This window comes from Equus caballus, chromosome 14 (assembly GCF_041296265.1).
Source record: "Equus caballus isolate H_3958 breed thoroughbred chromosome 14, TB-T2T, whole genome shotgun sequence".
Lineage (NCBI taxonomy): Eukaryota > Metazoa > Chordata > Mammalia > Perissodactyla > Equidae > Equus > Equus caballus.
In genome coordinates, this window is record NC_091697.1 from 62,309,039 (window position 1) to 62,333,868 (window position 24,830).

The 24,830-nt window shown below is 35.6% G+C and overlaps 1 protein-coding gene across 2 annotated transcripts in view; it reads right to left on the reverse strand.

Annotated features, from left to right (window-relative positions):
* SLC12A2 (solute carrier family 12 member 2) overlaps positions 1-24,830 on the reverse strand; it is a 103,856-nt gene that overhangs the window by 67,905 nt on the left and 11,121 nt on the right. For both annotated transcript variants that reach the window (XM_005599457.4, XM_014730697.3), the window contains exons 2-4: positions 7,554-7,673; positions 6,240-6,315; positions 5,830-5,925 (exon numbers count right to left, since the gene is read on the reverse strand). In XM_005599457.4, the coding sequence (XP_005599514.3) occupies positions 5,830-5,925; positions 6,240-6,315; positions 7,554-7,673 (292 nt within the window). The remainder of the gene's footprint in view (positions 1-5,829; positions 5,926-6,239; positions 6,316-7,553; positions 7,674-24,830) is intronic.

Genomic DNA, 24,830 nt, shown 5'->3' on the forward strand with positions numbered 1-24,830 from the left:
ACTATTTTGCAATTACTATTCAGAGTTCATCTGGTATTCTTAGCAAATACACCAGAATTCTTTACTGGTCAGAGCAGTAAACCATCTACTTCTGTACATTCACTAAACAGTTTATCCAATGCCACCTTGTGTAAAATTCTGAGGAATAACTTTGTGATACAGCTATAATGGATCCAAATGGATCCAACATCCATTGTGGGTATTGTTCTAGGAAATACATTCTAATACCTTGGTTTACAAATACACAATAAGTGGTCTGCCTGTTAACATTTGGCAAATTTCTTCTATTCCATTGCCATTATTAAGTCAAATAGGGAAAAGTAAAGAGACAAACAGAATCTTCAGACCAGGATTGGGCACTATGTTATCATTGTGACTGATCACCTGAATAAAGGAAACTCTATGAGCAGAGACATACAGCCCTAATTGTGCTTTTGGGACACTTTTGGGAACCAAATTAAAGTATTTTTAATTATTACAGACTGGCAAAATTGAAAGGTCACTAAATGAGTCAAAGAGAAAACTCAAGTAAAAAATTACTTACAATTACTTGCCAGACTCACATCTGAGTTATGTGTCGTATATAAACAGTATTTTACTGAACTGAAAACACAATGTTATGTTTAAGTCTGACAAAACTTCATAATACAACTGTTATAGAACTGCTTTTTACAGCTTTTACAAACATTTCACTGATCTGAAAAGCTACAATTTGAAAGAAATTAGCAATAAAAGGCAAGAACTATGAAGCTGAATTCTAAATTACAATTCCTTGCTTGGTGATGATAGAAATCAATAAAACTATATAATGAGCTAAACAAAAAATTTAACAATCAGTGAAAATCTGATTTTACCAATACAGAAAGCATTTTCCATCACTTACAACCTCCAAAAATATTAGTTTTTTCCTCACCTCCAATGTTTGGCTTTACCTATATACAAAAGTGAGGACGCCAATTATTTGAGAGAAAAGAAAAAGATATGAGTTTATAAAGGTAATTCTGACTCATTGCAGACATTTAAAGAAGATTCAGCAGTAGAATCTGCATAAAATTTCGCTGGAAAAAAATGAGTATAATTGTTTTATTTTTGCTCTTATCATGCATACAAATTATAAATGTGACTATCAGGGATGTTGCATTAAATCAGATAACATATGTCAAGACCATGGTATCATGCTTAGCAGTTAGATCTCAAAAGATAACTGCCACTATTATCTGAACATAGTAGGATCTTGTTTGACTGTCGTTACAAACCTGGTGCCTGTCACAAGCACTTAACAATGATCTGTTAACTGACTGAAACAAAAGTAACATAAAACTTCATTTTAGTCATGGAATAGGCAGGTTTATATTGATTTTAGATTTTCATAACTACCTGTCTGAAATTTGATATAACCTGGGTTTTTTATTTGAAAGTGTACTGACCCCTGCTTTTAACTTAATGCTCCAAAACAAAAAGGAACTGAGAAATTTTTCCCTTCTATTGCTCAGTTTATATAATACAATATGAATCAAAAACCAGAATTTACACTTTCATCTTAGAAAACGCTACCTGTGGCCGAGTCCATGCTCACACCTCACAGATTAGTTATTTGTGATTAATTATTTGAAGACAGAAGCACTCTGTTCTGTGAAATCTAGGAAATGAGGATCTAAGTGCAACTGGCTGCTGGTCAGCACCATCTAAATTGCAGAACCTGTTGCACAGGGTCCAAATAAATTCCAGAAAATCCAAGCTCTCAGGAACACTGATCGGATTCGCAGAACAGGAAGGCGCTGTTCTGTTAGGGCAAGGATGATGCCCGAGAGGAGAGTAAAGGGCTAACTCCATCAGGCACTTGGTATTGCTGTTCGTACTCTGTGGAGGCAGAGAACTGAGAGGATGATTCTCTAACCCGCTCCTAGGAGCTTTAAACAGTACCTAAAAATCATCACCAAAATGTAAGCAAGCTGAAACTAAGCATCTTTTATTTTCTAAGTTTTGACTCCTTTTTTTTCCAGAAATCCTAAATGCTTCCATATTATTTTTATCCTAGACTTCACAATTGGACATTATATTACATTTGTTTACAAGTTGGCAGTTAATTCATATTAAAAAATAACTATACTTTTCTAGATTGGTATCTGTTTAATCTCTAAAAAGTATTGTTAAAGCCAATGTTATGGTTACTCAGTTATATTAAATCTCTCCTATGGCAGAAAGCACATAGCACGAGGAAAAGTACACATTTCACATGCTTCCGAAGAGCTGGAAACATATACCTTACAAATGAGAATAAAATATCAATCAATACTAATAAAATATAAGTAAACGTTAGAATTCACTCAAGAATCAAGATAAACAAAACAAACCGTCAAGCACTACCTCAAAACAGTGCTTTATATTAATAAGACAACTACTCAAGTTTAAAAGGGGGCTCTTCAAATTGAAATTAATGAACAGAGCAACCACAACCTTTAAGCAATACTTCAGGTAAAAAATTTTCTTACTAATTCCTGTAATAATCAACTTTTAGTCCGTAGGAAATTAAGACGGGTCTCCAGACATCACTATTGCCATAGTATCCCTCCATTTCTCCCATCTAAGCCTTTGGCACCCTGACCCCCTGGACAGTTCTAGCTCTATTACTTTCCTCTCTATGTAGCCCTTTCAAGGGAGGCAGTCAAAAATCAAGTCCTCAGTGGTTGGGCTAGAGGAGATCCAATCCAGGCACTCTGGGCCCACCGTACTAAAAGATAAAGCAGTTTACTGTTAAGAATGACAGGCTCAGACGCTACACATTAAGTCTCTTAAAGTTTGTTTTAAACCATAACTCCCTAACTTTTTGGCTCCTTGGAACATTTTGTTGAATAAGAAAGATTCCTTGTTCCAGAGAGATTCCGAGTCTGGCATTTGCTGTCAACATCCTACAGTATCATTTAAAGTTCCTCTCTCCCCTGCATATTCAAGAAAATGCTTCCTGGAGCTATAGGCATGATGTGATTCAGATTCAATTTGTTGGGAAACACTACTTCAAAGGTATTCTTTATTTTTATTTTATGTTTTTGTGAGGAAGATTGGCCCTGAGATAACATCTGTGCCAATCTTCCTCGGTTTTACGTGGGATGCTGCCACAGTGTGCATGACGAGCAGTACTAGGTCCACGCCTGGGATTCAAACCTGCGAACCCTGGACGGCCAAAGTGGAGCACGCAAACTTAACCATTATGCCACCGGGCCAGCCCCCTCAAAGGTGTTGAGGTATACAGAGTTGGAATATTCTAATTCTCTTTCCTCCTTCACTTATTTTGAAGAATAATTATCTAACGAAAAAATCTCATCAATTTCTTGGTTATGTTGAGTTCAGATAAGGAAACTTTCAGTCAGGAAAGCTTGATTCAAAACTAGATTCTCTCCCTTTACTTATCAATTTTCATAAGTTAGTTTTCTAGCATTCTTTGAAGATGAAAAATGAGATTTTCTTTGCGGTGTCTGTGAACTTATGAATTTTATCATATATTGTTTTCACTCAAATCCGTTAGTAGTAGTAGAAATGCTGTTCAAACTATCCAAACTTAAGTCAGTCTTAGCTTCTTCAAGTTGGCTCCTGGGTCCTTTCGACATGAAACCAAGTAGCCTTTGTTATCTTCTTTACTTTCGTATGTGAAAAGATATCTAGGCTCATTTAGTACATTTCCTGCCCAGATCTAAAATCCATCATTTCTCTAAGATTCCCCAGTTCCTCTGAATGGAAAAACACAATGTGGGTAGTAGGGGTGCTTGCTGCTACTGGGTTGGTAATTTGTTACAGGTGATTTTTGTGGATAGAGCTAAGAAATACGTACTTTCGGGATAAAATGTATGAATCCCACTGATACTTTCAATTTAGAATCATGAATACAGGGTGCAATGTACTCTCATCAGTTTTATACCTGTATCTCCCATGCAGAAAATACTGTTTTTTAGGAAACCAAAATAAACCCTATTAGGGGTCTCTAAGTCCACAAAGTAGACACAGAGGAGACAGAAGGGGCTAACATTTATTCAAAGAATCTCCAGGAAACCTTTACTGTAATGGAGATGATGCAGCTCGTTTATAAAGGATCAGCGAGGTTTCCAAAGTCACCAAGTGAAAAGTGAAAAATGCCTTCTAGCAAAGCCTCAAACTATTTGGTCAATTCTTTGTATTAATGACTTTCTCCTTTTTCATTTCAGGTTTCATTATTTCATTGAATGTATTTACCTTCTCATTTATGAATATGTGATAACAGAAGAATTCCAAATTGCATAATCCAATGGTTTTTTTCCCTATAGTTTCTTCTTTTGTGAACTAGCACTTTGAGGGAACTCAGGCAAAACTGCAACATATGGTAATTTGTTGGGACACATCTTCAGGCATTCCATATCGTTATACTTCTTTAGTATCCCAGCACAGAAGACTAGACACCAAGTCTCTGAGGTAGATGTATTTGTGAATATATAAGAAAACTGCTGGTAATACTGAAAGACGAAACGGCTTTTTAATCACAATGCAGGAAAATCTATGCTTCCCATAAGTTTGAATTCACATGGAGAACAGTCCGGGCTTCGTGCTGCCACGGGCTGCATGCCCCACTCCCCTCGAGGCTCACAACCTAGACTTGAAGGGCTGAACATACAGAGAAACTTTTTGATGATTTGCTGATCCCCTCAAATACCGAAAACCCCATCCCATTTCTCCTTCCACTTCCATTCCCCAATACTAGCAGAAAGAAATGAAGCATGGGGCACCCAGTCCACAAGAAGCCAAAAAGAATCTCTCAGTGTTGTTTGATTAACTACTCTATTGGACATATCCACATCTTATACCACAACACAGCTCAATTCAATTCACGTACACATAAAACTTCAGCAGTGATGCACGCTCAGCACAGTCATAACCACGTTGATGTGAGCTACCAGCTTCTCCCAGGGCCATAGTGATCTGGCTCCTCTACTATATAAGAAATATGAAGACGATGGGGGGAAATGAAGTTCAATCTGGTTCTCTCTCTCTCTCCCTCTCTCCAAATACCTGATGCAGATAAAGCAGAAATTGTGTGTATATAACGTTAAACACCGGTCTGCAGAATAGTTGAGGCAGATAGAACAGGCTGATTCTCTTCTCAGTTGATCTGCTCTGATGGCTTTACAAGAGCTGAGATACACTTTCTCTCCTTTTCTCTAGGAATCTTCTCAATCCAGCTGAATGATGAGTTTCGGTTTGGAGAATGAAATTCTCTTCTTCTTCTCAGGGGTTCAAAGGCCATTCTCTTGGCCTCCTGGGTGCTCCTCCCAGGGAGGGTAAAATCTCACAAGGCAGAGCTTGTGGACTCCAATAAAAAGGCCTCAGAGCACCCAGAGAAGAGTGCTAGAGTTGAGAATACGGATTCAGAGTCCCAGCTGTACTCCCCACAAGCTGTTACGTCATGGGGAAAGAACTCTGAGCTTCCCTCAGTGGGGAGGAATGAGCTTACACCTAAACAATAGTGACCAAACACAGAACACATGCTAAGAGTTCACAAGCTGAAGGCTGCGGGGAGGTAATAAAGGGCAGCCTGGTGGAGAAGAAACCCAGTTAGAAACTCCATTCTTGCTACCAAATACACCAAACACCCGAAGTAGTTTAAAGCGTATGTTTGTGTATGGATCAATATAAAATTGTATAATATTCAAACGTACTAGTTTGAAAGTGCTCAGCAGCAACTTTCTTGCCTATATAGACCTGATATGTTACTTTTTTAAGGTAAAAAATAATTATAAGATTTAAATCTCAATTTACTTAGTTAACAGTAATCCGATGACAACGATGTGAAAAGACTGAATTTACCTCCTCGTACAAATCCATTAGTGGCTATTGCTGAAGTAGATAATCCTGTGATAGTTGTCACAACAGTGGCCATTGTTATTACAAGGACCGACAGACCTTTAGGGAAAAAGAAAAAGAGATAGAGAATACTTATACTCTTATTTAAACCAGCTATGTCTATGTCTAGAACCGGTTAGTCTGAGTATAATGAATTTACATAATAACTTATAAATTACCTTATTTTTATCCTATTTTAGAAAAATCAAATCAGAATTACGAAAAAACATTAAAACAACAATCTGATACAAAAGAGAACACAGCTTAAAATGATTCCAATTGCTTGAATTTTATGAGACTCAGAGCCTAAATATGCACACAGCACTTTGCTTATTCATTCTCAAATGAATCAAGCAGTACATAACTTGACTCACCTATTCCAGCTTGACCCACAATCCATGACAATCTAATGAAGAGCATCACACCCCAAATGTTTAACATACAACGTACCTAGGAAAGAAAGAGGTCAAGTCACAGTTGAAGAAAAGTGATCAAATATGACAGTAAATGCTAAACTAGCCAATCATAGGACAACATACATTTAAAACTATAGAAAGTTATATTAAATCTAACTCTTATCCTAACCTTTTAAGTTTTTTTAAAGAGCTCCACGAGAGCCTAAATGTGAGCTAATAGCTGATTATATGTATATATCTACATACATACACACCCCCCCATTATAATTATCTGAAGCAGCAGAAGCAACTGAAGAAAGGTGGAAGAAATATTTTAAGACTTCAGCCTTAAAAAAAGTAGTTCATGTTCCCCTTTACCAATATATGTGTTTAATTTTTCCTTATTCTTTTATAACATCCTAATTTCATGATTTCTACAACAGCTTTAAGTATTACATACTTGTCGACACAAAATGCCGGTTGTTCACACATCTTTCAAAAATCTAAACTATTTGTGAGACAGTTTCCCCAATTTATTTTTATTTGTTATGCTCATATGTAGAACACAGTCTTCTAAAATACTAAAATCTAAGAACAGGCAAACAATGCTAGGGAGCTTCACATTCACTCTATTGCTTAGGCAATAAAATTACTACTAGAACTGGGATTTTCCCTCTACTTCTCCCCTAAATGTCAATACGACTTCAACTAAGTGCTTCCAAAGTCCCAAAGAGAGGTCACTTTAGCTCGTCTACTCTAGTCAGATGCTCTGTGCCTATTCAAACACAGAAAAACAGAAGTAAATCTGAACTTTAATAACTTCAACCTGTCTACTGAAGTGATGTCAACACTTAAGAAACAGATTTCTCCTTTATTCTGTTGCCTGTTAACTTCTATACATTTCTCTTCAAAAGGTAATGAGATAGCTGGAAAGGAAGCAGGCATATTTCAGCTCTATTGCCTCCCCAACTTTCTTGATTCTGATGCTCCCATCAATTTAATAGCTTCATACTTACTTGTGAAATATGTGAGATTCACAAGAGGTAATAAAGTATAATTTAGAGGTAATCCAGTATAATTTGAGTAAACTAATAAATATGTCCTGTTTCCTTTACTGAATTTAATATCCACAAGGAAAGGAGGTCTAAGTTATTTATTTGGTCTTCCATAACACTCAGATAAAACAGTTTAAAAAAAAGAAAGAAGAGTTCTTGAGAATTAATGAGAATATTAGGAAGATTTTATAATAAATATCAATGCTGTAACTCTAAAATTAAGTCTACAGGTACATACTAGTACACCCTTGATCCAGCCAAACTTCACAACTCCTTTGCTTTCCGCAGTATAAGTGACCACAGCATCTCTGGTTGGAGTACTTTCTTCCCCATTTGCAAAGCCATCCTCAAAAGGTTCCTGGTTATAAAAGGAAACGTGAGTTATGCTTAAGAATTATTTAAAATTTAAAATCACCTGATAGAAACAAACATCACTAAACATACTTAACCATGTTTAAGAGGACATAGTACAGATTTCCAAGAATCAAGGGTTTCTGAATATTTTACCTGAGGAAAATGTAAGCAATAAAGTAGAAGAAAACCTTAATTATTGAGAGTTTTAAAAATTTAAATCTTATCATGACAGTAAACCGATTTTAATCATTTCAAATTTTAATTACACTTTGGTGGTAGCTGGAGAACACAACGAATACTGTTTGCTAAGTATAGACTAGCTAGGTCAGTCAATTCAGACCTTGTCTCTCCAGCCACATCTTCACATTGCCTAGCTGGCATCCTTCCCACATAGGAAATTTCAGCATTAACAATTTAAAACTTATCACCAATGAACAGTTTTCCCTTTATAGTTCATGACAGCAGGATTCCTATGGATCCCAAGATCCACTCATAACTCCCTTTACTCACTCCTTATCTGCAGTCAGTCAGTCACTCAGGGCTCTTTATTCTTTCCTTTCATAACTTTTCTCAGATTCAGACATGAATTGATTGACACAACACATTTTCACAACTAGTATTCCTTTCTTAGGTTTTTATGTTTCACCTCTGATTCAATAATTCTTAGTTTTTTGTTTTTTACCTTCTCTTTCTCTCCACGGTTCTCAACTTTTGTTCAGTCCCAACATACCCAAGACATATGACAAATTTCCAAACCAGTAACAGTGCCTTCAAGGGTCATGAAGGGTGGATGGAGGTGTTCAGAGACAGAAAATGTTCTAGATCTAGAATCATGTCCTGGGGCCGGCCCCATGGCGAGTGGTTAAGTTCACACGCTCCGCTTCGGTGGCCCAGGGTTTCACAGGTTTGGATCCTGGGCGCAGACATGGCACCACTCATCAAGCCACGCTGAGGCGGCATCCCATATGCCACAACTAGAAGGACTCACAACTAAAAATACACAACTATGTACTGGGGGCTTTGGGGAGAAAAAGGAAAAATAAAATCTTTTTTTTTTTTTTTAGAATCATGTCCTTAACAGTACCCCGTCGTCCTTCTTCTACCCGTATCTCAACAGCAGGGAACAAAACACAGCTACATTTCAAACTCATTCTTTAAATACTGAAGAGTCAACTAAATTAATTATCTTTTAAGCCTGAAAACTGTGATCTAGATTTCCTACAGTACTTTTTTAAAAATCATTTTCAGTGGTTCTATACCTGGCTTCTAGTGAATTCTGAATATAACTATTTTTTCATAGAAATGAGCTACAGCAAGTTCTGTGTTACCACAGAGCAAAATCTATGTAATAATCCAAACTCCCTTTTTTCCTTGACTGGTATCTATTAACCAAGCAGACTCATTTAATTCGAATTAATGCATTATTTCTATATGGTTTTCCGAAGTGCTATCAACCTAGATTAGCTCTTAAGAATCCATATTTATGTAACTTAACTACTGCTAATTCTTACATTTTTAAGCAACAGAAGAAACACTATAATAAGTTAGATGCAATAAATAACAAGTATATTGCTTTGAAAATTATTTTACTTAGGCTTTTTTTTTTTGAGGAAGATTAGCCCTGAGCTAACATCCGTTGCCAACCCTCTTTTTGCTGAGGAAGACAGGCCCTGAGCTAACATCTGTGCCCATCTTCCTCTACTTTATATGTGGGATGCCTAACACAGCATGGCTGGGATCCGGGCTGGTGAACCCCAGGCCACCAAAGTGGAGCAGATGAACTTAACTGCCACATCACCGGGCTGGCCTCTACTTAGGCTTTTTAATGATGTTAAGAGAAAAATAATCAAATTTTAAACTAATCCTCATGTTTGCATTAACAGGCATAGCTATAACTTATGTGAAATACATGGAAAATAAGTCATTATAAGATTACTAAAAATTTAAAAGTGAACTCTAATGTTAACCACTTCTGATAGTACACAAATTCTTTAAAACAAATCCTAAGAGAAATAAATTACAAAATTTCCCCTACAACATACAGTTTCATAACTACTACCTACTGTATACCCCAGGCTCATTGTATACAGAACCCCTCCCATAAAAAAAGATTTTCAAATGACCCAATCTTCTATTCTTTAATAGCTTTATTGAGCTATAATTCACATACCACACAACTCACCCATTTAAAGTGCATAAGTCAATGATTTTTAGTATATTCTCAAAGTTGTACAGTTATCACCAAAATCAATTTTACATTTTTATCATCTCCCAAAAAACGCTCCATGCCCATTAGCAGTCACTCCCTATTTCCCCTTTCCTCCAGCTCCTGGCAATCACTTACTGACTCTGTCTCTATGGATTTGCTATTCTGACATTTTATATCACTGAAATAATGGAATCATACAACATGTGACCTGTGTGTGTGGGTTCTTTTACTTCGCATAACACTTTCAAGGTCCATCTATGTTAAAGTATGTATCAGTTCTTCACTACTTTTTATTGTCGGATAATATTCCATCGTCTGGATATACCACATTTTGTTTATCCAATCATCATTTGATGAATATTTGGGCTGATTCCGCATTTTGGCTATTATGAATAATGCTGTTGTGAACATTTGTGTACAAGTTTTTGTGTGGACATATGTTTTCCTTTATTTTGGGTATACCTCTATGAGTGGAACTGCTAGGTCATGAAATACTTTTGGAAATGACTACTTCTGGTCATTTTTCTCATCTCCTGTTTTACATCAGACTGTAGACTGTCACTCCTCATTTCAATGTATCTGCCTATTGTCATCCCTCTTCCTCACTTACATAGTGGTATAAACGTGTAAACCAGTAACCAATTAAACTTGTTAGAGATATATAAAAACAGGGGGGAAAAAAAGTGACCAAGGGTCTGTGTAGCTGAATAAGAAAAGCAACCCACTTTGGCTTTACTTCCTCTGTTGGATGTGTTCTAGATAGTAGAGCATCAACGACGAACCCAAATTTAAAAAATGACTCCTCATAGGGACTGACGACTCAACTGTTCAATTATTCAAATAAAACCAGAACAAAAATGCTTGCCAGTTAATTCAACTAAATTTAAGGTAGACAGAAGTTCCTTAGTTTTCACTCTAGGATATTTAGTGCTCTTCAGTTAATTTATGAAGATGATTTTAAAATATTATATAACCTCCAACTATCACAAGAAAATATAATGTCTATAATATATACAAAATATACCTCTCTTCCTATGTCTGTTAAAAGAAAACTAAAGATGTGTGTATTTAATAGGCTACTTTCTCCAAGGTTGAGTATTGATGTAGGTGTCTTTTTAACAACACAAAAGCATGCAGGCATCTTAAAATTTTTGCTCTGTGTGTGTATCAGAATTCCACCTCAAAGTTCAAGATGTAGCAATAATTATGCTAGTTTCCACTAAACTATGAACAATCATATTCAAAAAAACAAAGTAAGATTTTCCAGTGTGTATGAAGTGGTATTTTAAATTCAGATAGGTCCACACAAAACGAAAACTTACCTTCCTTATGATGCTCTAATAGCTGTATTTAAAAAAATGTTATTAATCTCTAAAATATAATTAAAAAATTAAAATAAGTATTTATAGTTCAATCAATATTTAAATATAATGAAATTTGGTTTATAATTCTAGTAATTTCCTGAAGTAAAAGAAAACCAAAGAATACATATATTTTGTTTCTTTAAATACAACAGTTTCAGAGAAATAAGGAAATTGTTAGATATGGCATTTTGTCTACATATAAAAAAACTGTATAAAAATCTTACAACCAGAAAACTTACACATATACAATTATGAATTATGCTAATACAAAGGCACATAAGTAAAATCTTCAGTCTACCTACCATTTTCACAGAAATGCTGGGTTTGTGTTTTTTACCGTTTTTCACATAATGGATAAAAAGTAAAAAATAACAGCATAAATGATTTTATGGATTACACCGTATTAAATGGGGAAGAGGAGACAAAGGAAACAATGGAAGACCAGGAGAGACAGACCCTCAGTAAATGCAAGGATTCCTTAATGAAAGAAATAGAGATACTAGTAAATTATGTCAGCCTGAAAAGGAAATGATTAATTCAGCTGGACATGTTGAATTTGAGGAGCCATGAGACCATTAGGCAGAGAGTTCTATCATACAGTTAAAAATTCATGACTGGATCTCAGGAGAGGGGCCAGGCATAAAGAGTTAGTGGGTAAAGCTATGGAAACAGTATGAAAAGAGAAACTTATGGAGAGAAGACATGAGGAGTTGAACACTTTTCTGGAAAAATACAAAATACAAGAACGAAAGGGAACTCTGGTCTCCGCAGTCATTATTTCTTTGCAGGGAGTAGAGAAAAGAGAAATTTTTACACTACAGATAATCTCTCCTCTCCCTTGTATATTCAAATTTGCACCTCGGCTTCATCATTCTTTCTCCTTTAATCATGGTTAACTTTTTACTGCACACCATGCTCTCGACCCCAAAATGACAAATACTACAATGAAATACTACAGCACGTTCCTCAATGCATGCCACCCTGGTTTCACCCCACCACCACCCCAAAACAGTTTTATTAAGACATCTGAAAACTACTCCGCTGCCAAATCTAGTGTACATTTTTCAGTCCCTGTCTCACTGGACTTTTGAAACAGCATGCGATACTGATGACCACTCCCTCTTTCTTGAAACATTTCTTGAAATACCACACTTTCTCTCAGCCTCTTCTACCTAGCAATTAAACAGTAAGAGTTCCTTCAACATTGGGTCCTATACCCATCTCCTTCTCTCACTCCGTATTTTCTTTCTATGGTCATCTCACCAGACCTGTAGCTTTAAACACCATCTATATGTGATAAGTAATGTGATGGCTTCTGTGTATTTCCAGATCAGACTTTCCCTTTTAATTTTAGCCCTGTGTAAATACTGATGTTCTCACTTGGATATTTCTTATCTTTACTATTCTAACTCTTACCAAATGAGAAAAAGAAATTGTCACTGTGCTATAAACAGCAACTTTCCTCTAAATGAAAAAGGAGAGGGAAATAGTTTCTTTTTTTTGGATTAGTTTTTAATTGCTAAAGGTTGCAGTGAATACTTTATCAAAAAAATTATTTGATGAGAAAGACAGTAAGTTCATAATAATTAAAATCCTTTATAATGTAAACATATTTTATTTATTCCTCACTGCATGTGTCTTAAAAATTTCCAAAGTTTTTTTCAGTTTCCAATATCCAAAAGTTAACTTGTCTTTTAAGTTACCAATTTAAATTATCTTTTACATATCAAAGGTCATATTACAATTCTGCTTTACCTAAAAGAAAACACTAGCTATAATACACTGACTGACTTAAGGTTTAATGGTGACTTTTCAGTAAAAAAATTCTTACAAAATCAAGCTATTGTTTCTTCCCTAACACTGGAATTTTCTTCAGTATTTTAGAGACAACCTAGGATGAAATCAGATTTCTTTTTAAAATAATGGACAAAAATAAAGCTTTAGGAAAAAATACTTATCCAAATTTTTTAAAAATTACAATTAAAAACCTTAACACTGCTTTAACTAGCTCTGTAACCTAGAGTACAGAATTATTTTCTATGTACAACCTCATCAAATGATTAGTGCACACCAATGCAGTTCTCCTTGTTAAACGCTTTAAGTACAAATTACATTAAAATGTCATAGTTATTTCTCTTTCTTCAGACATCTCAGTTACTAAGTTCATAAAATTTTCATCTCAAGTGTACAGTGCAGCACAGCTGGTCTTTGCCACGTCACTGGACAAGGATGTTAATATCCAGGAAAGATGATCCTGTAGTGATCAGAATGTTTTATGATCACATTTTTTTCCAGGGTAAGTAGATAAAGGTGTTTATCAGTGTGCAAGAAAAAAATGAAGATTGTATAAACAGTGCAACTTTTGAATACAGTTAAAATACTAATAAAACACATCTCTGTCAATGTTTATTACCAATCTATTCACTTTTTAGAACAAATTTACTCTGTTTTTACAGTTAAGCTGGTAAATGAGTGGTAAAAGTTATCTTTGCTCAGTAATTTTAGGCCATGGTAGGCAAAAGACAATAATCTACATGCTTTTTTTTTTTTTTACTTGGGAGGAGGGGGAAATGTTTGGGTTATTTTGTTTATTGGTGTTTTAAAGAACAATTGAGCAAAGCTGTACCAAAGAGTGTCATTAGGTCTAAGGCTGTCACAGTATCCTTTCCAGGTAGACTTAACGATGCTCAAATACGGACACCCTTTGAAGAAGGAAATGTTCCAATTGCTTAACTGCATTTACTATATTAAAAAGTCCAAAGTAACTTCTGATTTCCTTCTGTTAAGATTCTGCATTTGAAACAGAACAAAATCATTCCATTTGCAATAACATGGATGGACCTTGAGAGAATTATGTTAAGTGAAATAAGCCAGCAAGAGAAAGATAATCTGTGTATGACTCCACTCATATGAGGAATTTAAAATTATGGACCAAGAACAGTTTAGTGGATACCAGGGGAAAGGTGGGGTGGGGGGTGGGCACAAAGGGTGAAGTGGTGCACCTACAACATGACTGACAAACATTAATGTATAATTGAAATTTCACAAGATTGTAACCTATCAATAACTCAATTAAAAAAAAAAAAAAGCAGCAGCTCCTAGAATTGGTTGCATTGGAAATTTGATTAAATATTTTCCAAACAAACCAGGACCTACTCAATAGCAATGTTGAAAAGAACCCCAAAGATGCTGTACCGTCTCCTGCAGACAGTTCGTTTCAGTTCTAAATCTAGCAGCCAGCCTTCTGCCATTTGTTTGTTCACTAATAGAATGATGTTAAAAAAAACTTTCCCAAATGCAAAAATTAACACTTTTAATAGAGACCTGTGAAATTTGGCCAGATTTTTCTTCATGTATGCAGAATGTCTAGATGGGACACAGATTAGACTTCTCCATGTTTACTTGGCTAGTTAATTACCACAAAATATTCATTTGGAACATAATTAAGAGCTATAATTGGGCAAGTAAACCAATAAGCATCAATAACTCTGAAAACATTTCCAGTCAATAAATTATTTTCTTGCGTAAAAAAAAGATTCTGCATTTGCAAAAAGCAGTTTCTGGGTATGAACCACAGTCAAATCCTTCTATTCATTCATTAAACAAATATTTATTAATCAATTTTATCAAGCACCTACTAGGTACTTTCCAACCCTCCTAGAGATGATATTTTATAGTAGAGGCTAGAGATGAAAGATAGGTCTTCTACCTTAAATCTGGGGTATTTTCTACTCTACGAAGTAGTCTCTATTAAATTAAATGCTGAACCCAGTCAAAAAAAGGTCCAGCACCTTTTCAGTAGTAACTTTCTTTTCAAGTGACAACCTCTGACAATCAGTTTCCTAATCTGTAAAACGGAGATAAAAATCCTTGCCCGCCAGCACCATCTCCTTGGAGTCTTGAGGTTTTCTAAATAAAGATCAATTTATAGTAAGACAGCCACCTAAAGCAAATGAGGCTTCTAGCTCTTGGCTATAAAGCTAACTGATACAACGTGATTATAATATAGTAAATTTAAATGCCAGCACCATGTTAGAAATGTGAGAGTATGGCTCAATTGTAGTTATATATTTCAAAAGAATTAATAGGAAACGTATTCCTAGGTGTCCTGGCTTTTCAATGCCTGGCCACGTTTCAACAAAAAGACTACACACTCAGTTGACCCTATCAAAGCAAGGGCAGCAGGTCCCTGGGACTACACATGCTCTCGGGGCCCAGTCAATGATGCTCCTGAAGCACATGTTGAGAAGTCCAGACCCATCACAGTACGGGAGGACCAAAGTCCATGCCAGTGAGCATCCCTTGACAACTTCTGCAACTAAGGATCCTCTTCCTTTTGTCCCCTCCACTGCGTCTCTGAAGAATATATTGCATTAAATCTTGATCATGTTTTTTGGATGCACTTGAGTCTATACTTCTGTGTAAAGGTCCATTTACTTAAAGGAACAAAATTTGCTTTCAGCATCACCTCTGTTTAACTACAAAGTGATTCTTTAATATACTAACTTACAGAGTTAATGAGAGGTTCACATAAGATAAGGTATTTGTGTACCAAAAAATAAAAAACAAGGCTGATTATTTATTAAAGATGAAGACAATTACAAAGGAAGAAAGAAAAATAGGATATAAATATGTGATAGTTTAAGACAAAGTTATATTTATTGGCTAATCTTTTTTTCTTTTTTATGGCGAGTAAGAAGGGCCCTGAGCTAACATCTGTTGCCAATCTTCCTCTTTTGTTTTGCTTGAAGAAGACTGTCTCCAAGCTAACATCTGTGCCACTCTTCCTCTATTTTGTATCTGGGACGCCACCACAGCATGGCTTGATGAGCAGTGTGTAGGTCTGCACCCAGGATCCAAACCTGCAAACCCCAAGCCGCCAAAGCGGAACATGTGAACTTAACCACACCATGGGGCCGGCCCCACTAATCATTTTTTTGCAACCACAAAATATGGGTCAAACAAATTCACCTTGCTGAATGAAGATCAGAGAACTACTAAACTGCTTTCTAACACTTTGATCTATGAAATAAAATTTAGATCCCAATCCCAATTGATATTCCTTTCTACACAGTAAATCAATCTTACCAAATAATCTAAACTGCCAGAAAAAAAACAATATGAACAGGAAAAGAATGGGGAGTGGGGATACATAAAGTTTTAATGTATTTAACAATTACTTATTTAAAAGAAGGTGCTAGGTACAGGGTAGTAGCTACAGTAGAGAATACAAAAATTTTTAAACACATGAAAATGTTTACCCTTATTCAAGTTATCCAATTAAATTATGCTGGTAGAGCACATTATCTAATAATTCTGGCAACTACAACCACCAAAAAAGTCACAAGTCCAACATTAAGGGAGATCACAAAAAAATAAAACTGAAACACTCTCTTCCAGAAGTTAAGTTTTAAATTCTATCCCAAATTAACACTTGCACTAAATGAAAAGTAATATGAGAAAGCCTAGTTAGCAGTGTAACAAGCTGCCTTAGTAATTAAATACACTTTATTTCCATCTGTTTCTGAGCAATTCCCTTACTATTTCCTATAACTACACAAACACTTGGAAAATATAATGGATGATTTTTTTCCCCCATGACTCAAAGAGTTCAATTTTGGTAAGAATTGGTTGAAGGTTAGGAAATAATTTGTTTTTGCATATTTAGGGGTGAGGTGAACCCTGGCATAGAATACGACCCAATCTACATTTATTGTGATATACACTGGATTTTTTTGTACTAATATTGCAAGATACGAAATAGTAGCTTCTGCCTTCAAGAAGCAAGAGTTTCTTCTAAAATACAGTTGTACATAATCTAGATCTAGTTATCGATTACCAATGGGATAAACTAAGAATTCTCAGCATGTCAGACCTCCATAATCTGTCTGGCTCACTTTAATAACAGCCATCATTTACTAAAAGCCTACGATGTGTCAGACACTTCCCCAAATGCTTGCAGGTCCTACTTCCCTGAATTGACACATCTTTGAGAGGCAGGTATTATAATCCCCACTTAACAAATGAGGAAATAGTCTTTTGAGAAGTTAACTTACCCAAAATCATGCAACTATTAATGGAGCAGTACAGAGAATCTTCTAAATGGTAGAATTCCACATATTACAGTGAGCCAAGGTAAATTATTTTAGGTATCTATTTTGGGCAAGAGGACAAAAGATAGACAAATCACCCAACTCAGGAAACTGTCCTGCTTGAACTTCCCAATTCCCCAGCTATTTTCACTCTTCCCCTTGCTTCATCTTTCCATCCTTCCTCTACCTTCAAATCTACAGAACCTAAGGGCATCTGACATGGTCCTTATAAAAACAACAGTAGAGGTTCTGCACTGGATGTCACTAGAAAGGATTTTATAAATCTCTTGTGCTTTCAATAAATTCCCCCAGGGTCTACAATGTCTATGAAACTCTTTGCCCTATAGCATTGTTACAGACAGCTACACTGGACCACCTACGGAGGGGAAAAACTGCCAGTGTCCAGATATAATCCATCTGGGCAGGCATGTCAAATATTTAAATATGCAGTTGTGTAGCAGATAGACTTATGCATGTTACTTAACTTTAGAAGTTTATTTGGAGACTATTGTGGTAGAAAGGGTAGAGAAAATAGGCCAATCACTCAGTTTCTATGTTACCTAGGATTTATCCTTTTCCAATTAAAAACCCACATTAGCTGCTCAAGCTAGCAACTCCTATAATCAGATGTTCCAGGTTATACTAGGTTCTTTCCTCCCTCAGGCTTTACCACTGCAACCTCTTGACCCCTGGTCCCACCTACACATCCGTGCCCTGCAAGGAAGGCTTGAAAAGTAAAACTGTTCACCAGAATTCTTGAGATTTGTCATCAATGTTTTGTTACCACACATGATAAGACTTGACATGATTAAAGAAAAGATAAATATTAGTCTGACTGTTTTAGAAATGAAGTTTCTGTATTTTTCCAACCAAAGGCCACTTTCCTATTTCTATTAATTTTCCTTGAAGGTTTTTATACCCACTCAGACTTCTAGCTTCTAAGTTAGAAAATAACTGAAAGAATTGTAACTATCATATTTAATTTGATATAATATTGCTTTTATTGCTGAAACACTGGTTTTAAAGTATTTTCTCCAGAGGGACTTTTTGCTTGCTGTTCCCTCTGCGTGTAACGCACTTTGTCGATGGTTGCCTCTTTCTCATCCTTGGGGTCTTGGCCTAAATGTAGCCTCCTCCTTCCCAGACCACCCAACACGTAGTTTCTTCTCATCAATTCCTCTTTTATTTTCTTCATAGCATATATCACAGTCTGTAATTATCTTTTTATTTACTCAGTTTTATAATCTATGCACCCAACTCCACTTCCTCAATATGGATTAAAATGGAAGGTCCACAAGGGCACAGCCCTTTTCTGTCATCTTTATTGAAGACATAGTAAATGAATATTGAGCCTTTATGGGCAATCTCTCCTTTCAAATAATATCCTGAAATAGGAGAACTGAAATTTAAAGTGTCTGCTCCCAAGTTAGATCTGGGTTCAAATTCCAACTCTGCTACTCACAAGCTATGGAAACTCTAGCAACCTCCCTGGTCCTCAGTTACCACACCTGTTAAATGAAGATAATATTATCTACTCCACACTGAGAAGATGAAGTGAGAAAATATGATGATTGTATAGAACACAAAAACTCTCATACACTGCTAGTGGGAGTATAAGCAACTTTGGGAAAAAAGTTTGAACATTATCTTCTCAAGTTGAAAATACGCATACCCTTTAAGCCAGCAATTCTACTCCTAGGTATATCCCTATAGATGCAGAATATTTATATGAAGCAGAACACTCGTACAAAAATGTTCACATTGGAATTGTTAAAAATTGCCAAAAATTAGACACAATCCAAACATCCATAACTGTAGAATAAACTACAGCATTTCATACAATGGAAGATAAATAGGAATAAAAATGAATGAATTACAAATATAAACATAACAGGAAAAGATGATATATACTGTATGATTCCATTTATATAAAGTTTTAAAGCAGGCAAAACTAGACTAATAGTCTTCAGGAATACATAAAGGTGACAAAATCCATTAAAAAAAAAAGATCAAGACCAAGACCCAAGGAAATGCTCACCTTTAAGTCAGGACAGCTGCTGCTTCGGGCGAGGGGCGGGGGGTGGAATATGATTAGAAAGGAGTACACAGAGGGTTTCTGGGGTGCCAGCAATGGTCTATTTCTTGATCTGAGTGATGATCATTTGATTAAGTTATACATTTATGCTTTATGTCTTTTTTTTTCTGCTATATTCCATACACATACACACAAAAAGATTAAACCAGAAAATGCGTTAAGTGATTGATAACACTGCCTGACATTAACAGAGTAAGTGCTCAGTAAACTTTCACTATTATTATAAATAACAAATAAGTGAACTATTATTCCAACTGCCCATGTCATGAGCTTAAATAACTGGGTGTTGAACAAATACATAAAAATAAATACTGCAGAACATCATTAATCTAGATTCTACTACATAGCTTCTTGTAATTTGATATTTGGAGAGTTTAAGATTACCTCTGGAAAAATAAAACAAAAAATTCACCTTTACCTACAAATATGGCATCCCCACTCTACATGGTGATAAAGGATTCATCACCTACACCATCGCAAGTCCATAGAGTACAGTGTGAAGAATGCGGCTTTGATGACCAACATTCACACTGCTACAAATATTCTGCAACTTCTCTAACACTAGAAATGTGTTTAGGAAATGACAGCTTCCGCTCTTGGCTACTTCCTTTGGTGGCACCTGTAAGTACTTCACAGCAGGACTAGCTAGGGTACTTCACAGCAGGACTAGCTAGGGTTAATGTTAGATCGCATGGTCTGAGAATAGAAGCAAAACTTCTGGATTTAGCTTTTTCAAGCAAATTAAATCACTGTTAATGATAGCCAGTGGAATGGAGAATCTTTATTTTAGTGTACTCTTAATATACAGGAACTTATCACTTTGTTTACAAGTAGATTGTTGATTTAAATAAATCCAAAATTACATTTCAAAAATGATAACATTCACCAATAAATGCTATTTGTATCTTAAAAACAAACTTCTGAGCTAAAGAACTGATAAAGATACATTAAAGATAACAATTTCTCATATAGTTTAATAGCATCTGCTTAATACTAAGGTAAGCCAAAATGTTAAATTAATATCACAAAGCACAGCCAAATTAGTAACTAAAAATGGATGCACATATATGCAAATTGAGAAGCCAAAGTAGCTGGGTTTATTCTAACAATTTTTTCATTAAGTACTAGCCAATTATATCATCCCAAAGCTACCAACACTTCCTATCCGTGCTGTCGGTGATTGGTGTATTCAGTGTAATGCTCCCATACAGACTACTCACTCAAAACAAAGTATTGTTTTACAGGAATCCAATCTGCTCTGGTTAACAATGGTCTATTAATATCCAGTGGCATTAATGCAAAGCTCAAAACTCAAGTGCCACAGATAAAAGTGGATGGTGTGACCATGTGACTTTGCAATGAACCAAGTCAGAACTGCTGATTGCAGTCAAAAAATTCAGTCCCCTTCCTAGCCCATCATGTTGTTCTTTACTAATCATTCAAGACTGAGTTACAATAGAATATGTTAAGAATAGCATAACTTATGCATCATTTCAAATCCTACACAAGTTGCTAATGTCAACAAAATAAGAGCCTGAAGAGAAACAGCTTGAAAACATTTTAATTCAAATTACCAGAAAACTTAAACCTTCCAGTATCAAATAATATAATTATGTGATCTACATTTCAAATTGTTTTACTTTTAAAATAAGAAGAACCAAAAGTTGTCAAGGATTTACATACATGACTAGCGGCATCATAAATGGGTAAAATATTAAAAAAGCAATATACATGCTTTTTATTAAGTAGAAAACAAAAACTACATTTAGTGGATGAGATGCACTTGGTATTTCATGTACTTCTCACATGAATATATGATATTTCTCACTGTGAATTATCATCTATCCCATTTTCTCTAGAAGGAACCTGAGGATCAGAGGTAGCAAGTCCTTTTTCTGAAGGTCACACAAGTAGAAAGTGTAAAGACCAAGATTTAAATCCCTGACTGACAGCTAAACTATGTGTGCATGAAAAAGAACCTAGGGTGAATGGAAAAAAAGCAAAGACCAGAAAGGAAATACTCTTAATAGATACGAGTGCTCTGGGTGAAATCCGTGAGTTTGCTGCCTTTTTTAACTGCGAGCACTCCCCAACTGCGTATAAGGTGGATGGCTGAAAGTGAAGCCTTACTAGCTTGAAATATGAGAGAAGAGAGCCCAAAAGCCAGGAAAGGAATTGGAAATTAGGTGGGAATCTCTAGAAAAAAATGGAATGACGGTGAATGTAAGCCTCAAATCTCAGCTGACCACTAAATTACACAGGTAAAGGGGAACTCCCCCCATCCCCCATCACCCCACCCCCCAGTGAGCCAGGCTAAAAGAGCACCAGCTGGAAACAATAAAACAAAAGATAGCATCTTCTACATAGCAGGCAGAGAGGACCCAGTTTACAGTTCGAGCCAAGGCAAGTTAAGTACCTGTTGGAACAGTAAACAATAATCTTTAGAAGAATATAAAAATAAACCAAAAATAACCCAGAATTGCTACAATGTATTATCTACATATCCAATTGTCACCCAAAAATATTACAAAACAAGAAAAAATAATCCATCATGAGGAAAAAAACCATCATTAGAAAGTACCTCCAAGTGGGGCCAGATGTTAGATTTAGGAGACAAAGACTTCAAAATAGGGGCTGGCCCCATGGCCGAGTGGTTAAGTTCGCGCGCTCCGCTGCAGGCGGCCCAGTGTTTCGTTAGTTCGAATCCTGGGCGCAGACATGGCACTGCTCGTCAGACCACGCTGAGGCAGCGTCCCACATGCCACAACTAGAAGAACCCACAACGAAGAATACACAACTATGTACCGGGGGGCTTTGGGGAGAAAAAGGAAAAAATAAAATCTTAAAAAAAAAAAAAGACTTCAAAATAGCTATAATAAATACACTCAAAAATTAAAGGTAAATATGGTATCAGTGAATAATAGAGAGGGAATCTCAACAAAGAAATGGAAGCTGTATTTTAAAAATTAAAAATTCTAGATCTGAAAAATCACAATAATTGAAATGAAAAAATTCACTAGGACTCAACAGCAGAACGGAAATGGCATAAGGAGGAAGCAGTGAGGAGCATTAACTTACAGATACAAGAAACTGAACAAACCCAAAATGGATACACTCAGAGAAACACCCTTACCCATGGTCAAATTGCTGAAGGCCAAAGGTAAGGAGAAAATCTTGAAAATAACCAGAGAAAACCAATATATCATACAAAGGTATGCAATGATATGATTAATGGCTGTCTTCTTATCAGAAACAATGGTGGCCAGAAGCCATTGAAAGTGCATACTAAAAGGACTGAAAGAAGAAAACCCTGTCAACCAACAAGTCTACATCCAATAAAACTATCCGTCAAAAGTGAAGTGAAATAAAGACATCTTCAGATAAGCAAAAACAGAAAGAATTTTGTGGCCAGTTGACCTCCATTAGAAGAAGTACTCAATGAAGAGAAACTGTATCAGATGGCAACACAGATCTATAAGAAGAAATGAAAAAAAAAATGGAAATAAATGTGAGTATAAAATACCATATATTTTTCTTCTCTTCTCTTTTCTTTAAAGCCATATAACTGTTGAAAGCAAAAAGCACAACAGTATATTGTTGGGTTTATCAAGTATATGACAACCAGAGCACTAAGAAAAGCAAAGCATTCTGTTTTAAAATTCCTATATTTTAGCTGAAGAAATTCAATATTCTTTCTAAGAAGAGCAACTACTAAAATAACAATGCAAAGAGATACATAGCTAGAAAGTCAATAGAAGAATTAAAATGGAATCCTAAAAAATATCTGATTAGCACAAAAGATGGCAGGAAAAGAGGATTAGAGGAACAGAAAACAGATCTAAAAAACCTCAGAAAACAAACAGCAAAATTATCAGGCCTAATTGCAACCAAATCACAATAAAAGTAAATGGACTAAATAATGTACAAAGAGAAAATGAAAGTTACGGTACATGTATTCTATGATGTATGTATGTGTGTGTGTATATATACATCTCAAACATTCACTTAAATAGATTATTATGGGTGACATAAAACTGACTATTTATTTACTAATGATTATTTAATCCTAGGTGGAAAGAGTAGGATATAAAATTGTAGTTTTAAAATGTACATAAAAATGCAAAAAATGTTAAGGATTTGAAGTCTAACTTACTTTCTCTATTTCCCAAAACTTCTCTTTATAATGAAATAATAATAAACATTTTAAATAAATAAACACAATGAAACCCTTGGAGTAAATTTTCAAAGTCCTGCCCTGGAAAGGATTAATCTTCAGCCTCTTGAAATTTGATATTTTAGGATGACTTGAGACTGCAATTTTCCAAAAATGTGTAGCTCTTTGACTCTTATGTTAAGATTTAAAACACCATTGTTACTTTGTGCCAACACTAGCCTAGATGGAGATGCTGTGATAACCAAAACTCAGGTCCTATCTTTGCGTCTACTGTAAAGGGCTATTCTAACCTGTATTTTTCTGAGAACTCTATTTCTGCTTTTCAATATTTTCTTGTCTTCTGTCTCTACAACATGCTGGCTCTCTCTGGATCCACCTCTGCCAGTGTTCACTTTCCCTTCTAACTTGCCCTGGTTCTGGATATCAGGTAGCTGTATTTGTTATAGCTACACAGAAAGTGTAACTATACAGGCACCCCCACTTGTAGATGTGGTGAATCCCTTGCTTCGCTTAATTACTGGATTAGCTTTGTTTCTGATCAGCAAATCTGCCAAATAACTGGGGTTGAAATAGATGAGACAGTATCGTAATCTCTCCAAGCCTACAAACCAAATCTGTTATTTGTAAAAATTTATAGGTCAGCAGGACTCAAGAGTAATTTATCATAAAGCTTAATTTCTAAAATAGTAAAGCCTGATGGTTTATGTCTGAAACCATTAGGTTCTATAAAAGAGAGGTAATATCGAGGCCAACTTTTCATGTGAACTCATCAGGATTCAAATTTATCAGTTAGTATTTGTATGTCTGACTTCCCTGTAGGATTTTAATAGGGGACCTAATAAGCAACATACGTTTCTCCTAACACCTCACATGTGAGCTTAGGTTATGAGTTTAATGTGAGGTTAGTTTAATGTGCCTAGGTTTAAATCCAGCATCTACCACTTACTGGGTGTGAAACTTGGGCAAGTTGCTAGTAGCCTTTGACTTCATCTATCTGTAAACTACTTGGTTTGCAAGGTTATTGTGCCCAGACTAGAGAGCTCCTGAAATACGGCAGATGTGCACTAACTGGTAACAATGCAATTCAATATACAGTTATCTAAGGGTTAAAGCCAGATCTTTAAATAGTTAGCACTTATCTATATAAGGGTATTTCAAAGTTTGAGAATCAGCACATTAAAGAAAATAACTATATACTATTGTCACAGAGATAACCAAAGTGTAAGA